This window comes from Mesoplodon densirostris, chromosome 15 (genome assembly GCF_025265405.1).
Source record: "Mesoplodon densirostris isolate mMesDen1 chromosome 15, mMesDen1 primary haplotype, whole genome shotgun sequence".
NCBI lineage: Eukaryota > Metazoa > Chordata > Mammalia > Artiodactyla > Ziphiidae > Mesoplodon > Mesoplodon densirostris.
This window is the reverse complement of record NC_082675.1, coordinates 63,334,120-63,352,211: the sequence shown is the minus strand read 5'-3', so window position 1 is coordinate 63,352,211 and position 18,092 is coordinate 63,334,120. Positions and strand designations below refer to the sequence as shown.

General features: G+C 49.2%; 1 protein-coding gene across 1 annotated transcript in view; it reads right to left on the bottom strand.

The window, feature by feature from the left end:
- Positions 1-1,864, bottom strand: part of ARK2C (arkadia (RNF111) C-terminal like ring finger ubiquitin ligase 2C) — a 106,312-nt gene extending 104,448 nt beyond the window's left edge. Inside the window, exon 1 of the mRNA XM_060119635.1 lies at positions 1,804-1,864. Within this exon, the coding sequence (XP_059975618.1) occupies positions 1,804-1,864 (61 nt within the window). The remainder of the gene's footprint in view (positions 1-1,803) is intronic.
- Positions 1,865-18,092: the final 16,228 nt, after the last annotated feature.

Sequence of the window (18,092 nt, the reverse complement as noted above, 5' to 3'; positions counted from 1 at the left end):
GAATTTCTGCCTAGTGTAATGTTCCACACCCGTTTTAAGAGGAAATGCCAAGTAATAAGATATAATTGTGTATTGGGGGAGGGGTTGGCATTTCAAGGGAGATCTCACCCAGCCCCCCCATTCCTATTCTTCACACACCCACTCCACCACCGCCCCCCCACTGCTAGGCTGGCCTGAGATAGGGGATACTGCCGCTTAAATAGCAATGCCTTCCTCAGATGGAGACAGGAGATGGTTAAGAGGGGTGTCACAATACAGCTAAATGCGGAGGCAGAAGGGTCACAGCGCACACAGCAGCGAGTTGACCATTCACTGAGCTACACAATGAAGAAAAAAAAAGATTTGATAAATGCAGAATGTCATCATTCTATCATCACACGAAAAAACTGTGGTTCAAACAGGCCTAAGGGGGCCAACCTTGCCTTTTAGGTTCTGGGGACAGGCTGGGTCTGGGGACAGCTGGGCTGAAAGAAAGAGGGCTGGGCTTTCATTCTCTTGCCCAGTCGGGCCCCTGGGGCGCACTAAAGCGCCGGCTTGCGACGCCACCCCCCACTCTGACTTGGTGGAGCAGCCCTGGCCGCAAAGGGAAGACATCATTCTGAGCTTGAGGGAGGGGGAGTGGGGGAGGGCCTCAGCCAGCAGGGATTTAAGCAGACGTGGAGTGGGAGAGGATAGCAGAAACATTTCCAAGAAGAGAAATGTGAGTCCAGAGGCAGAGTACAAAAAGAAAAAATAATAATAATGAATCTAAATGCATCTCGGATTTGCTTTGGGAGGTGGGAGTTTCTGATTAAAAGAAAATGGAAGAAATGTGAAGGGAGGAGAAGAGGGGAAAATCAAGCTATTGTTGTAGCAGAATGTAAGGGAAAGGGGATGTGGGGCAGGGGACCGTACAAACACACCCCATATATCACAGTTAAAAACAAAGCCGGCGCCGGCCTGCTGCTTTGTCAACGCCTGCCCGGGGCAAAGGCCTGGCTTGGGGGCAGCGTCCCACCTCATCCTCACACACAGCGCAACGGCCAAGGGCCGGCACCCCGCTCCGGCCCGGCCCAGGGGTGCACAGCAGTGCACGTCTGACTCTCCGAGGCGCGCACACACTTGCACACACTCGCATACACACACACACAAGCATCTTGAACCCATAAATGCAACTGTCATACAAAGACCATGGGGTGGGAGGGGTAGCACAAGGGCGATACACAAAATGGGTTAAAAGGGGAGGAAAAGATGGGACGGGAAATCGTGCAAGTGCCCATGAGAATGCTGGGGCATGGCATAGGGCAGATGGGAGATGCAGATGCCAGGTCCCAGCTAACCAGCCATCGGTAGCAACGACCAAATGATGGAGAAACACAAACAAAAATGACACGAAACACACACACACCTCAAAAAAAAAAAATCACAGGAAGCCAGGTACGCTTACACACACAGACACACGCGCGCGCGCACACACGCAGTCCTGTATCTCTCTCCGTCCTTCGATCACACAGGGCTAGGTATTGGGGGAAGGGGCTATGATTTGGGGGAACCGCGTCCGCCGCAAAGAATAAATAGTGGGGCAGGGGAGGGAGGGAGGGAGGGACTCAAATCGCCAAATCCTAACTTCACTGCAAAAGCTCCCACGAGGGCAGCCACCTCCACACTGGGGGTCCCCCCAAAAGGGAGAGGGGAGAAGCCACCGCTCGCCCCGCGTCCCCGCGGGTGTGCCCTGAGCCCTCCGCCGCCCTCGGCGCCCGCCCCCACCCCGGTGCCCGCGGCGATCCACGCTCCGAAGCGGACCCCGAAAGGAAAAAGCGATACCTCTGTTTCGCACAGAGCCAAACACTGGAAGCACGAAATAGCCGACGTGGACCAGGACCATCCTGGCTCCTCGCGCGGCGGCGGCGGCGGCGGCGGCTGCGCGCGGGCCCTTTGTGGCGCGGCTCCGGGGCGCGGGCGCGGGCGGCGGCGGGGCTGCGGGAGCCGCCGAGGCGGGAGGCGGAGCGCGGGGCGCGGGCGGCGGTGGGGCGGCGGCTGGCGGGGAGACAGATGGCCCATGGAAAGGCTCCCTTCCCGGCCCCTCTCGACATTCAAAGGCGCTGGGGCCGCAGCTGCCGCCACACAAAGGCGCGCGCAGCCAATGGGAGCGGAGCGCAGCGCGGCGCGGCCTCGCCGGAACCGCGGGGGACAGCGGGGACCGCGGGAGCGCGGGTGGCGGGGGGGAGGGAGGGGTGACGGCTGAGAGGGAGCGGGCGGCCAATCGCGGTGGCCCGTGGCCGGGCGCGGGAAGGGGGTCAGCCCCGCGGGGTGCGAGGAGCCCCGCGCGGGTCTCTGGTCTCCTGCAGGCCGGGACGCGCGCGCGTGGAGCGCCCAGCACACAGACACGGGCGGCGTGCACACGGAACGTGCACACACCGAGAGCGACGTGCACCCAGACATGTGAAGGTGCCTTCGTGCGTCAGGAGAGACAGGCTCGAGCGCTCCAAGTGCACACGACCCGGAGGTCCTTGCACAGCGCTCCCGGGTCACTCGGGGACGTGCGCATGGAGGCTGGCCCACGTGCAGAGCCCGACTGCGGGCACAAGTGGAGCTGGAAAGAGAGCAAGCGCGGCACACGGGACGCAGGCACTGCCACACAGACCTGCACACACCGAAAGCCTTGTTAACCAACACGTGCCAAGAACGCATTCCCAAAGACACACAGAGAGGACACACAATGCAGATATGTACACTCCCAGGCTCCTTGCCTTCGCACCGCTTTGTTGCTTCTGCAGAGCACAAAGCTCACAACATTTATTTGCCGAATTGAAAACCGCTCGTACACTGAGGTGTGTGCACACGTTCTATAGAGGCACGCTCACCCAGAAAACCATTCGACCACCATTCTCCTCACTCGGACACAGGCACAACCAGCCATGTGCACAGACACGCCCACTTCCACAGCCCACAGGCACGTATATGACATCAGGGCTAGGAGGCTCCTCAGATTCACACGTGGAGGCACAGCCACAGTGTCTCGCGTGGCCTGTGACTGGCCTGCCAGGTACAAGCAAGACAGAAGCAAAGAGCCTTCACCCCGCAGCCCAGTTGTCAGGTAGACTGCTAAGACCTAGTTCCTACACACTTAGCCCACCTGCTGTGAAAATCCCAGCACTACCCTCAGACCAGGCTCACAGTCCTCAGCAAGACCAGAGTCTGCTTGGCATCCACATGCAGAAAGACAGGACATTTCCTACACCGAGACTTGTCTTCAGTGGCTCCTTTATTTAATGAGTCTGAGAAAACAAGATGGTAAAATTGCAGTATGTGGAGCTGGAAAAAATCTAATCAACCAAACCTGCCTCCATTTTTGAGATAAGGAAAAGGAGGCCCATTCAGTGAACACACCTTGTGTTGTGTTTGAGGCCCCAACGCTTGCAGCCCAGAGGGACCTCAGAAATGGAAGAGATGGTATCAGCATAGGGTGCTGGGAAAGGGGACAGCTAGGAGAAGCACCTAGCTGAGTCGGTGGGAGGTAGGGAGGGCAGTAGGAGTTGACTCCAGAAAAGTGACTTTTAAGTGCAACTTGAAGAATGAAGTATGGGAGAAGTGAGGTCAGGGGAAGAAGACAGCAAAGGGAACACTGCAGATTGGCTTTGCCAAGACACATACCATAGTCCCAGTGAGCACAACAGGGCAGGATCCCAGTGCACGCATATCCCTCAGACCTCTTCTCCACCCCCAAACACCTCTGCTGCCCTCAGAGAACTCAAGGATGAAAGCAGCTGGAGGAACACACCAACAGTTCCAGGCCCTTCTTTTGACCATCCTGTCAACCCACTCCTGCCCAGCTCTTTCCTTTCTTCATTATCTATCGAATAAACATAATGCCACCACTAATGAAAAATTTTTCAAGTGAAAAGAACTTAAGAAACACCTAACTACTAGAGTTTTTTCCTGTTCTGTTTCAGGCTTTGCCAGTATGCTTATACATGGGTTTTGTCATCATAATCTGCATTTTTTACCCTGCTTTTTAACTTAACGTTTTATCAGAAACATTTTCCCATCCTTCTACATAATTATCTTCCTAATTTTCATTTTAAACGTTTTCATAGTATTCCAACAAATGAATGTACTGTGAAATTACTTAATCATACTCTGTTCTTGGGCACTTAATTTGCTCCCAGTTTTCCATTACTGCAAATCACACCATGAACTTTCTCATGCCTCTAGCTTGTTGCTTTTGTTGAACTACAGCTTCGAATAAACCTCTAGGATTGGCTGGCATTCTTTTTTTTTTTTTTTGTAGTACGCGGGCCTCTCACTGCTGTGGCCTCTCCCGTTGCGGAGCACAGTCTCCGGATGTGCAGGCTCAGCGGCCATGGCTCACGGGCCTAGCCGCTCCGCGGCATGTGGGATCTTCCCAGACCGGGGCACGAACCCGTGTCCCCTGCATCGGCAGGCAAACTCTCAACCACTGCGCCACCAGGGAAGCCCGGCTGGCATTCTTAAATAGACAAGTATACAAGACAATATACAAGAAAACTTTATATCTCTTGCCACACATTTTAAAAACTTTATAGAACTCATTGTCAATGCTACCAGCAATATATAGTGTGCCAATTCCTCTGCAACCTGGCTAGCTTTGGGTGGGCATTCTTTTTTTTTCAACATTTATTTAATTAATTATTTTTAAATTTTTATTTATTTTTGGCTGCGTCGGGTCTTAGTTGTGGCATGCAGGATCTTCATTGTAACATGCAGGATCTTTCCTTGTGGAGCGCAGGCTTCTCTGTCTCTCTAGTTGTGGAGTGCGGGTTTTCTCTTTCTAGTTGACGCGCGTGGGCTTAGTTGCCCCGCGGCATGTGAGATCTTAGTTCCTTGACCAGGGATCGTACCTGTGTCCCCTGCATTGGAAGGCGGATATTCTACCACTGGACCACCAGGGAAGTCCCTGGGTGGACATTCTTTTTTTTTTTTTTTTTGAATTTTTGAATTTTATTTTATTTATTTATTATACAGCAGGTCCTTATTCGTTATCTTTTTTTTTTTTTTTTTTTGCGGTACGCGGGCCTCTCACCGCTGTGGCCCCTCCCGCTGCAGAACACAGGCTCCGGACGCGCAGGCCCAGCGGCCACGGCCCACGGGCCCAGCCGCTCCGCAGCATACGGGATCCTCCCGGACCAGGGCACGAACCCACGTCCCCTGCATCAGCAGGCGGACTCCCAACCACCTAGAGCGCCACCAGGGAAGCCCAGTTATCTATTTTATACATATTAGTGTATATATGTCAATCCCAATCTCCCTGGGTGGGCATTCTTTATCTTACTTTATACCAGAGTAGCTCACAAAGGCTATGACTGCCCAATCTGACCTTGACAGCAGAGTAGTTTGGGTACACACTCCAAAATCAGATTGCCTGGCTTCACATTCCGGCTCTGCCACTTACTAGCTTGGATAAGTTATTTAACTTCTCCAGGCCTTAGTTTCAATAGCTGTAAAATGAGCATGATTATAGCAACCTTCCTCATAGGATTGATGTGAGGACCAAGTAAGTTAATACATGCAGAGAACATAGAATGGTGCCCAGCTCTCCAGCCCTAGTTCTTTCCCCTTTACTTGTCCATCTCTCCTTGCCCACTACCTCTTGCCCTCCTGCTGTTTTTTTATGAGCGCCTAGTTAATGTGTTCAGTGGACATTCTACCATAACATGGAACATCCATCAGACGAAAGCAATCATCAAGGAACAGACCATCACTCTAACTAGGGAAATCTACCTACTAACCATACCCTTCATACCTGCATATTCACACATTAGAGAAACGTAACAGGCAGATGCCAACATTCACCAATATACCGACATTCCCTCACAGGTCTACGCCTCCTGGTAAGAAGGAATCACTGTGCGTCAGGAAGACAAGCTTCATTTGTATGAAACCTACCATCTCTCAGCCTCAATGCACCCATCTGTCTAATATGGGTAATAATAACCTGCATTAAAGGTTTATTGTGAGGATCAAATGAGAAGATAGGTATGGATTCTGTAAATAATACAGAGAATTCTAGAAGTATAGATAAAGTAGTGTCTCCAAGAATGAAACTTGATTATTGTCTTGCCCATCTCCTTGTTACACAAATGAGGAAACTGAGGCTCAGAAATGGGCTTATGAACAAGGTCAGCGTTACAACCAGAATCCATTTTTCACAGCATACAGCCTAGTACTGTCCTACTTCCCATTTTCTTCCCATTATGCTGGGATGACTGTTTTCACTCCCCCTTCCATTACATAAAGTCCACAGAAGTACAATAAAGCAGGTTCCTAAGAATAGAAAGATTTATAGAAATATTTCATTCTTCGTGGTTTTTTCTTTCTATGTTCTTCCCACCCACTGCCAAAATCAATACCTAGAGCATGTTTGCAGGCTTAGCATGTAAGACTCAAGAAGAAATATTAAAAATGAAAGGTGAAGGTCAGTCTATAATTCCCGATCCAAAATGGAGAAACTTGACTCTATAAAGTAGAAATAGCACTGCCACTTTGAACCTTGACCCACACTTTGATTCCTCACTCTCTTGTTTCCACTCTGGCCACCTGCAGAAAGGGTTCTATAGAGCCTCGTGTTTCTGGAGCCCAGAAGCATCTGTTTCAAGAACTACTCCTTTGAAGCCCAATATCAGATCTGGGTTATGACCACCACTACCATTTAGTCAACAAATGAACACAAATCCACCTCTTCAGTCACGTAGACATCAAAAATTTTCCAAGACTGATGACCAGATTCCTGCTCTTCTCCAGGTTGTGTTGGCAACAGGTAGACACAGCTTTCAAAATCTGTGCCCAACAGCAGTGCCTCAATCAATGCACCCCCATGATTGGTGTCACAACAGCTCCTGTGCTGAACAAGGCAGGAGGTCTAGCTAGATGCAGCCTGCTGGGGACAGAGGCATGGCCCCAGGCACTGACAGTCACTTGCGGGGATCTGGGCATAAACACAAGAAAAGAAAGGGATCCAAGAGGAGCTTAACCAGGCATGACGGTGAGTCAGGTGGAAGTCAGGGTGGGCTTGAGTACTCAAGGAATCCTTCAGGATAGAGCAGGGAAGGAGAGGACCCTAAAGGCTGGGTCCATTTCCAACAGGCTGAGAAAACTGGGGAGGCATTGAGTCAAGGAGGCAAAACAGGAACAAAAGCCAGAAGTAAATGCAGAAGAAGAAGCTGGAGATGGGGAAAGTGAGGGAAAGAGAAGGGGAGAAAAAGGAGGAAGAGAAGAGGGGGAGGGAAGGAAGAAGAAGAAGAAGAGAGGGAGGGGAAGGAAAGGGAAAGGAACAGCAGCAGCAGCAGAAGCTTGGGATGAGTGAGGCCGTAGGAGACAGCTCAGGGCCTGGCTGAATGGAAATAGGGCGGTGGGACAGATAGGACCAGTGGGGACTGAATCTGTCACTCCTGTGCTCCTTGCGTACTCACTAAGTGCCCAGAGCATGTCTCAGCCCTCACACAGGTGGAGCCAACAGGAAACACAGCCAGGTACCCCGGGTCCACAACACCCCCTCTCCATTGTAACAGGGAAATTGTCTGAGCACCTGGCTTTCCAGGTTAAATGCTGAAGATCCCAGACCACCTGGCAGGGAGCTGGGGTCCTGTGACTCTACCCTGGGGAAAGGGATGGAAGCAGGGATGGCTTTCTTAGAAAACAGAGCTGATTTTGAGGATGCTAAGAAACCATTAAAAATAAGAATAATAATAAAATAACTGATAAATAGAAAGAATCAAGCGCATCTATCCTACCTTTTCTTCTATGAACTCCATTTCAGTATAATGAAAAATTGGATGAGGCAAGCTTCTCTTTATAGAAGTATTGACTAATAAATGAAGAAGTGATATAATGAAAGTACCATCTTAATGAAACAATAGTTCTGAACAATGACCACCAACAGCTGTTAAAATCACCAAAAGAGAGACATGGGACATGATTTGCCTCCTGATAAAAGAACAGACCACCACTCATAAAGTAGTCCTTCCAGAAAATGGAACCTGAGCCTAATCAAACCTCTAGGTCTACTTTCCAATTGATATGAAGCACCGGAAACAGAGAAACATATTAAAAGATACTATAAGTGTGCACTTAGCAAAATCCAGATCATGGAAACTTTATGCGACAAACATTGCATTCAAAAAAAAAATTATAAAGGGAAAAAAAGAGATGGAGGGGGGCCCTATAGAGGCATAAGGGATATATCAACCAAATGCAACATTTAGACTTTCATGAGATGTGATGAACAAATAAGCTATAAAAATAATTGGGGAAATGCAGACACTAGATACTAGTGATATTAGGGAATTATTGGGTTTTTAGATGGAATAATGGTTGTGGTTGTGTTTACACAACGAATCCTTATTTTCAGATGCTTTACAGATATATTAAATGATCTATCCCAGGGAGAGGGGTATAGATGAAACTAGATTGGCATCGAGTTGATAATTGTTGGAATTAGATGAAGGATACATGAGGGTTCATTATATTATTCTCTTTACTTTTGTTTATGGGAAGGTTAATTTTATGTGACAACTTGAGTGGGCTAAGAGATGTCCAGATAGCTGGACATTAATTCTGGATGTATCTGTGAGGGTGTCTCTGGAAGAGATTAGCATTTGAATGGGTAGACTGAGCAAAGGAGATCACCCTCACCAATGTGGGTGGGCATCACCCAGTCCCCAGAGGGCCCCCATAGAACAAGAAGACAGATGATGAAGGGCGAATTTGCTCTCTGCTTAGCTGGGACATTCATCTTCTCCTGTCCTGGGACATCAGACATCGTACTCCTGGTTCTCCGGCCTGTGGACTCAGGCTGGGAGCCACACCATTGGCTCCTCTTGTCCTCAGCCCTTGGGGTTTGGACTGGAACTACATCCACTGGCTTTTCTGGGCCTCCGCCTCGTGGACAGCAGACTGTGGGACTTTTCAGTCTCCATGACTGTGTGAGCCAATCCCTTATTGAAAAATCTCCTTCTATATATCTACATCCTATTTGTTCCATTTCTCTGGAGACCCCTGACTAATACAGTTTATATTTGAATTTTTTTTAAGTAAGAAATACACAAAAAGACAGCAGGCACACATCCTTCACTCTGCAGGCACACAAAAAGATGTTTCTTCGGGTTGGGCAAAGTAGAAAACGGTGCTTTGTCCTGATAGGCCTCACAGCCCTAAGCCAGGAGCTCGGGCTGAATTTCGGTTCACACACCTATGGCAGCTGTGGACAGTTTACCTACTTCACAACCATCATATGAGAGAGAAATAAACTCCTGTCTTGTTTAAACCACTGTTTCTCTGGGTTGTGTTCACATCCAAACCTAATTCTTGCTGAAGGTAGAAGTGATTCATGCAAGAGGCACCGAAAATACGGCAGGGGTTCCAATGAGGAGAGAGGTATCTAGCCAGGTGGATGGGCTAGCTACTGCTATGCTAATATTACATGATAAATACTTACACAGTTGCAGTGGCGGACACCAATAAGCATTTATTCTCACACACGTGCGGGCTGGCCGGGGGTCGGCCTCACTGGCCAGCTCTGCCTGTGCGACGAGGCAGCTGCCGTGATGCTGCTGGTCTGCGGGTTGCTGGGAGCTCTGTTCCACGTGTGTCTCATCCTGCCTCAGGCAACCAGGACCTGGTCTTCTCCTGCAGTGGCAGGGGCAAACACAAAGCCTCTGAAGGTATAGCAGCTATGAGAGCAGCTTGCATGGAGGCCAGAGAAGCCAAGGCACTGGGTTAGTTAAGAAAACAGCCAAGTTTATTGGATGGGAGTAGAGTCGCGGAAGGGGCTGGTGTACACACCTAGTGAAGAAATCAGGAGTTTGGTAGGCAGTGGGGAACACTGGAGGTCTCTGAGCAGAGGTGTGAGCTAATCAGGAAGAGTAATCTGTGCACAAAATGAAGAGGTGTGGGTCGACTGGGACTGGGAAATCAGTTAGGGAGATAAATCATGGGGTGGTGGGGTCGAAAGTCAGACTTCAGAATGGCACATTGATCCAGAAGTGTAAAGGAGGAACAGGGGACACGCCTGGAACTTTTAACCAGGAAAAAGAATGTTCTATAGGCACTCCCTCCTTTATGAGGACGTAAAATTCCAAAGGTGGTTCCCAAGCCCAACTGTTCCTAAATCCAAAGTGATGCCATTCAAGGGATCTCATATACTCATCTCTGAAAAGTTCCACTTTACTCTCATTCCCTTTGTAATTATCTGATTCTAACTCTTACTGACTGTTCCACATTTTCTCCAAGTTTGCTCTTATTTGCATGAGGCAGTCATATATATATTCATAAATCAACTCAAATGTAAGGACGACCACAGCAAACATGCCTCAGACTGAGGAGGACTACAGTGGTGCTGCAGAGTGCTAGGTGCCCCCATTGTCTGTGTGACTACGTTCTGACCAGTGAGATATAAGCAGAAGTTCAAGTATGATTTCCAGAAGGTGTTAAGGCAAGGAGGTGTGTCTTTCTCCTCTCCTTTATTATTTGCACTAACTGGAAGATGATGTAAGGGCAGGAGCTGGAGCAGCCATGTAAGACCATAAGGTGGAAAGTACATAGTGAATCTCATGCAGATGGTGTAGAAGCGAGTTTGAAAGAGCCTGGACACGAGATGCTTTCATAAACCCACCCTACCAGCCCCAGATGGCCTCTCTGTGACTTCTTTAAAATAGGAAAGAATTAAATTTCTAAATCATTGAAGCCATTGTTATCTTGCAACTTTCCCTCACTTTCTCCCACATGCAGCCACGTGTAACATCACCAGGTGACCAGTGATTCCTGTCTACATGGGTACAGACAGAGGTGAGATGTTTCTCCTGGGATGCAAGAATCTGTTCAGGCTTCTGGACACGTGTAAGCTCTAAGTTCCTAAGTAGAGGCACTACTTCCATGCACGTCAAGATGCAGAGAAGAAGGGAAGGAAATGTCCAACATAGTCAATGCACGTTAGGGCAGACGGAACAAATTGAGAGTGAGGGGAGGAAAGAGTTAGCCTGTCCTTGAGGCAACGGGGGTGTCAGGACTTTTCTTAGTTCCTTGGTTTCCTCATTCTCCTTCTGCAGTGTCCACCTTGGTTGGTGGGGTCGGCGAAGGGTGGAAATCCATGCAGGGAGTGGAGGCCAGTCCCTGGAGTCGCCATCCATAGGGGCTGCTTCTTACACTTCACTGTGAGTAAGAATCATATGGAGATGTCTTAAAAGGTAGATACCCAGGTCCCAGTCCCTGAGATTCTCAGGAGGCCCCAGGGCCGGGCCCAGGAAACTGCATTTTAGCCAGCCCCACCCCCCTTCCCTGGTGAATCTCCTGCACATGGTGAGGGGGCATTTGGGAAAAATCGTGATGCGAGACCTAGACCACCCGCCCCCGAGGGCTGGCCTGCGCTGTGTCTGCTTTGCTCTCCGCCGTGTGCCCAGCAACCAGCGCTCGACTGGCACCAGGGGCTGCTCTGTGCTGTTGACAATGGGGAACCACGAAGTGATCTTGGGCAAGAGAGTGACTTTAAAATCACTTCCGGGCTTCCCTGGTGGCGCAGTGGTTGAGGGTCCGCCTGCCGATGCAGGGGGCACGGGTTCGTGCCCCGGTCCGGGAAGATCCCACATGCCGCGGAGCAGCTGGGCCCGTGAGCCATGGCCGCTGAGCCTGCGCGTCCGGAGCGCTCCGCGACGAGAGAGGCCACAACAGTGAGAGGCCCGCATACCGCAAAAAAAGAAAAAAAAATCACTTCCGCTTCTCCTGACTGCCTCTCTGAGCCTGCTTCGAGAGAACAAAAGAAATGTTTAATCCAACCGGAATTGAGGATTTTCTTTTTTAAAAGAATCAGGCTCTCAGGCCAGCATTTTGATCTTCAACCTACTTTTTGACTTTGCAGCCGTTGTGTGATCGGCCCACAAGGAACTCTGGTTGGAATGAGGTGATCCAGCCTTTAAGAGACTGGAAGCAGGGCTGCGGAGGTGAGGCGGAGCTTGGGGCCTGAGGCCCCCCACTTGCACAGCCTGCCTTCTCTGTCCTCACAACTTCTCACACTCACTCCTCTTCCCTCCCTGCAAAGGACGGGGTGGCTCAGCTTGTCCTCATTTAACGGCGGAGGACACTGAGGCTCCCAGAAGCCAGGTCGCTTTATCCAGGTCAAGGGCACAGTATTCACACCCAGGTGTGCCACCTACCCCTGATGCTCCCCTCCACCATGGGATTCTGCTCTAGTTGTCATCATGACACTCTTGGTCCCAACCCCAAGAAGCCAGGCTGGCCCTACACCTCATTAGAGGTATTGGCCTCACTTTTCAGAGGGACTTGAGAAGCCCAGAATTCCCACCCATCCCTTCTCCCCACATCTGGCACAGAGCCTTTAAATGCCACCATCCCTCATGGCTTTGGCTTAAGGCATCGTCCCTGCTGAAAACCTTTCCTGCCTTGGAAAAAAGCAGTAAATATTCAAGTAAATATATGCACCAGCCCCCTCTGACCTTCAGCCTTCTAGAAGTTGAGTCTTCCCACGGCTCAGGAAGCACTGCTCAACCCTCCTTAGCATATCTACCATGGGAGCCGAATTTCACTCCAGAGCCTTTGCCTCCCTGTCCCCTCTCCTGGGGCTCCTGTCCCCGCTTCTCTAGGTAGTCATACCCTCAGATTCCAGAGATGGACTTTCCTTTTGGCCTGGCAGAGAGGTGGATTTGAGGCCTTGGAGGCTGATCCTGGGGATGTGGAAGGAGAAGGGAAAGGTTTAGGGCAGGGGCCCAGCCTCTACCCCCTAACTGGACCTGGAGGGAGGTGGGAAGAGGTCAGAGGGCAGCCAGACCTCCCGGGGCTGTCCCCCTGCAAGGCAGCTGTGGTCCAGGCTTCGCCCCACATGTGTTCAGGTTGCATCATTAGGGCTAAATTGATGGTTGATTACCAATAATAACTGCTCCAAAGCAAAGCCAGATGGGGAGTGTTCAAATTGAATGAACAAGGAAATGAGCTGCCATCCACAGGGAGAAGGGCTTCGTGGGGGGCCTGGGATCAGGAGCTCTCAGAACCAGAAGGGATGGTTTACAAAGTCCAATCCATCCACCAACTCAGAAGGAGACTCCTCATTGTAGCATCACCCACGAGCGGTCACTCAGCCTTTGCAAGAATACTTCTAGTGACAAGGGACTCCCACTTCACATTTCTGTCCTTCTGGGTCCCATCTTCACATCTGTACATCGAGGGGTTCATTCAGATGCTCTGCAGAGTCCCTGCCTCCTCCAGCACTCTCTGGCCCTCAGATTCTTAACCCCTTTTGGGTTTCTGACCCAAAGGACTTGCCCTTATGCCAGCTTGTAGCAGTTGTGGCTGAAGGGAGAATCTGCAGTGTGGAGCCAGGGTCTGCAGCATATTCATCCTAGATGCTTCCAACTGACCATGAGACACCTGGACACTACCCGAGGTGACAGCACAAGGGACCCTCAGCCATATCCTGGCAGGTCACAATCTGGCAGCCACACAATGTTCAGGGCAGCAGATGTGGGGGCTTTGGTGGGTGACTGTTTAGCCAGCAGAGCCTTGGCAGTGTTTGGTTTTTATTGCAAACCTCTTCACTCCACCACATAACCTCACTCCCTATGGTCTTACTCCCTACCCAGCCTCACACGTTTCATTTCATTACCTGCCCCCGCCGAAGGCACTTGAATTTTCCATTCCTGGTCCATCTCTGCCAGGATAACCTCCTAGATAAACACCTCCCACAGCTGGCCCTCCCCTGCCCCCAGCATGAGGCTAAGCCCACCTTGGGTTATTATTTTGCATGTGTTCTTGAATCCCTTCCCTGCCCTGCTTCCTCCAGGCCCAGGCCTCTCTGTATCATTTTTATTTCTCTACCTAAATCAGTGCTGGGCACATAGTAGGCACTCAATAAATGTTGAATGAATAAATTGCTAGTTTATCTTCAGTCACCATGAGGCATAGCTTTTGTTACAACTCACAGTTTGTGTCCCCCTAAAATTCATATGTGGAAACCCAACTCCCCCGCTTAGTGTGATGGTACTAGGAAGTGGAGCCTTTAAAATGTAATTATGATTAGATAGGTCATGAAGGTGGGGCCCCTGTGAATGAGATTTGTGCCCTTTAGAAGAGTTGCTAGAGAGCTTGCTTTTGCTCTCAACCACCATGAGGATACAAGGAGAAGATGACAGTGTGCAACCTGGAAGAAGGCCCTCACCAGAACTTGACTATGCCGGCATCCTGACCTCAGACTTCTAGCTTCCAGGTCTCTGAGGAATAAATTTCTGTTGTTTACAAGCCACCTGGTCTATGGTACTATGTTATAGCAGCCCAAACTGACTAAGTCTTTTTCCAGGCACCAGAAGAATCTAAGACCAGAAATATGGTCTGTGAGTGTTAATAGTCAGGCTTCTTTTAACAGTAATGAACAGAAAACCTTATTTATGGAGGCTCAAACCACGAGTTCATTTATTGTTTTTGTTTGTTTTTAAAATAAACTTATGTATTTATTTGTGGCTGAGTTTGGTCTTCATTGCTGCCTGCAGACTTTCTCTAGTTGCGGTGAATGGGGGCTACTCTTAATTGCGGTGCACGGGCTTCTCATTGCAGTGGCTTCTCTTGTTGCGGAGCATGGGCTCTAGGCTTGCGGGCTCAGTAGCTGTGGCTAGGAGACTCTAGAGTGCAGGTTCAGTAGTTGTGGCGCACAGGCTTAGTTGCTCCGTGGCATGTGGGATCTTCCCGGACCAGGGCTCGAACCCATGTCCCCTGAATTGACAGACGGGTTCTTAACCACTGTGCCACCAGAGAAGTCCCCATTTATTGTTGACTTGGCAAGTCCCCTGGTGGGAGTAAATGTGGTATCAGGATGGGTTCAGAGGCTCAACAATGTAATCAAGGTCCCATACTCTTTCTACCTGTGAGTCCACTAACCACAGTGTACAAGATTTACTTTTCTGGGTTCATTGACTCATGGCTGTAAAATGGCTGCCCAGCTCAGGCATCATATCCTCACATGATAGAGTTCAAAACAAGAAGGAAAGGAAGGGGAGAAAGGCTTCATCTCTGGGTAACTCTTTTTTATCAAAAAGGAAAAATTTTCTCAGAAATTACACCACACACTACGCCATCCCCTAGCCTAGCCCAGACACATACCTCATTGGCCAGAACTGGGTGGCATACCCACCCCTGGAAGTCAAGACACAGGGGAATGGGATTGCTATGACTAGCATTGATCCCTCCTGATCCACCCTTGGCATGACCCCAGCCATACCAATGAATATTCTATTAGGCAAGAAGAGAGGCTGCAGCTGTTGGGTGGGCAACAACAGTGTCCCATGAATTACACTGCAGATTCCAGAGCAAGAGCTGCCAATATATGGGAGGCTATCATCACCAGGAAGGAGTTATCCTAACAAGCAAGAGTCGGCCCCAGTTCTGAACAGAAGGAGCCTGGACCCCCAAAATGATCAGGCTTCAGAAGGCAAGCATTTGAATGAAGACCGGAAAGAGCAATGTCAGTGTCTTTCCAGTGTGCGGTCCATCCTCTCTGCCATCCACAGCATCCAGCCATGTGGACCTGAAGGCAACTGTGCTGCCAACCCAGGCTATTGGGTTGGGTTGTCTTTGGCCACGCCTGGCTGGTCTCTATCCCTCCCACAAAAGTAGTCACCAATGGCCAGGGTCTCCCTCCCTCCCAGCTCTCTGTGAAGGAGCTGCAGGTCTGTGGGGCTCTGAGATGCCTGGACAGGTTGGGGCTCTGTCTCTAGGGAACTTGTCTCCGCCTCCCAGCTGCAGCAATTTGAGAAGCAGCCCATGGGGGCCTGGCCTAACTGCCAGGTGACAGACAGATGAAGTCAGCAGGACTGAGGCTTCTAAAAGGATCTGATCACTTGGTAGGATAATTAGAACATAGTGAGAAAGGAGGCAAAAAAAGCAGATTGAACACATACCCTGAAATTCACTCCCTTCCAAAATTCACTAAAACTAATAAAAAGATTTGTTTAAAGACATAAACCTACAAGGACAGGGAAGACAGAAAAAGAGATTTCAGCAAAAAATTTGAGAGGCTGGAGAGCAAATGGATAAATGGTAACTGGAATTGGTAGGCCTAAGGGAGCTGAATATGAAACAAATGGGGGAAATACTGAGAAAGGATCCAATTCCACTGAAGAATTCTGAAAGGGCTCAAGAGCTGACCTCAGTGGTACCCTTGGAATTGGGAATAAGGGACTGACAAAAATTAGGAGATTTGTGAAGTGGCCAGATTCCCCAGGTCCCCTTCCCCACTCTACAGTGCTGGGGATCCACCCCCTTCTCCATTGTGACAGGGGGTCTGGATGTTTATTCTCTGAAGAAGATAAAGCAGAGTCTTTATCTCTGCTTTAGGGGAGTTAATTAATGTTCCCACACCTCCTCCCCCTCAAGTTCTCCTCCCCAAATCAGCATCCACAACACTGGCAGCAGACCTTTACCCTCCAGATAGGAGATCAGAAGAGAAGTCTCCCGGCAACCAAGAGGAAAGATCTTCCCCCAACAAAGGGCTAACCAAGATCACCCTACAGTGAAGCTCAAAGTCAAAGAGCCCCATCCACCGCTCAGAGTTTCCAATCAGTATTTTGGTTCCTCCCTGCCCACCACTGCACTTAATCATAAGCAGACAACCAAAGGTTACTGAACTTCCCATTAAAACCTCCAGTAAGGAATATAGAGACCAAACAAACTGGAGGCAGCAGAAACTATGCAGGAAGAAGAAGAAAAGATTTTTAAAGATCATTAATATCCCCAGAGAAATAAGAGAAGATGCTGCATACCAAGAACAGAACGCTATTTTTTAAAGAATATTTAGAGAACAAAAAAAGAGTTCTTGGAAATCAAAAACATGAGAGCAGACACGTGAAACTCAATAGAAAGTCTGGAAGATCAACTTGAGGAAATCTCCCAGAAAGGAGAACAGAGACACAAAAAACCCCTGGAACTCCAGCGTCAGCATAATAGTGGAGGGAGAGAGAGAAAGAGATGGAGACAAAGAGACAGAGAACACAGAGAAAATAGAGATAATGAAATCATTCTCAAAATAATTCAAGAGTACTTTCCTATCCAGAAGAACATGAGTTACAGAGCTATTGTAAAAATGGGTCCTTCAGGGTCTTCGCCTCTGACCTGTGCCAGGGTTCAAGGAGAATTTCACAGCATTTCTCAGTAAGTGGTAAGGAATAGTTTTTACTGGGGAAAGAGAAAGCCACAAGCCCAGGGTCTGTAAGAAGAGACAGGAAGACAAGGGGTGGCAATCCCTGAATCTCCCATTATTTCACAGGGAGGTTTGTTGGGGCCATGGTGCTGCTTGGATGCAGTGTGGGTCTGGTTCCAGTGGAGGGACCCCACCATCTTCACTGTGGGTCTCCCTTGACAAGACTGCTTTCCTAAATTTGCCTACAAAAGGGAGATCCAAAGTGAAAAAGCTTTTAGGGAAAGGTTTTTTTAAAAAGGGTGATGGAAAGGGTAGTGAGGTGTGTGATCAGCTTGTGGATATTCTTCTGATTGGTTGGTGGTGAGGACCAGGAGTCAACATCATCACCTTTCTGGTTCCATCTTGTCTGGGGTTTATGTGCTTGTGGTCAACATATAGTTAACTTCTTCTACCTGGTGGGGGTTTCAGTATCTACAAAACAGCTCAAAGGACATGGCTCAGAATATTATCTATAGCATTTGAGGAGGAACTAAAGGTCCTTGACTTTGTCTAATGGCTAAACTATTATTATTTTGTCTTGCTTGACTTTTCCTTTGTTTCTGCATTTTTCTCACTTCTCTGATTAAATTTATTCTTTGGAACTTGGGGAAGGCTTAGGATGCTAAAGTTTTTCTACAGACAAGAAGCAGGTGGCAGACATGGGAGTGGAGTGTGGGTTTCTGTCCCAGGAAGGTCCCTAGGGTCCTGTGTAGTTACAGCTATACTTAGACATAGCTCCTCCTACGAGGAGATAGGGATCCTGGAGCCAAGGTGGCTTATGTCTAGGCAACCCAGAGTAGGTTCCAGGGTCTTTTAAATCATTCTGCACCACGAAGACTGAATAGCCCACTGAGCTGCCAGCATAGCAGCTGAAAACAGCCCCACTCTAATGCATGACAATAGGAAT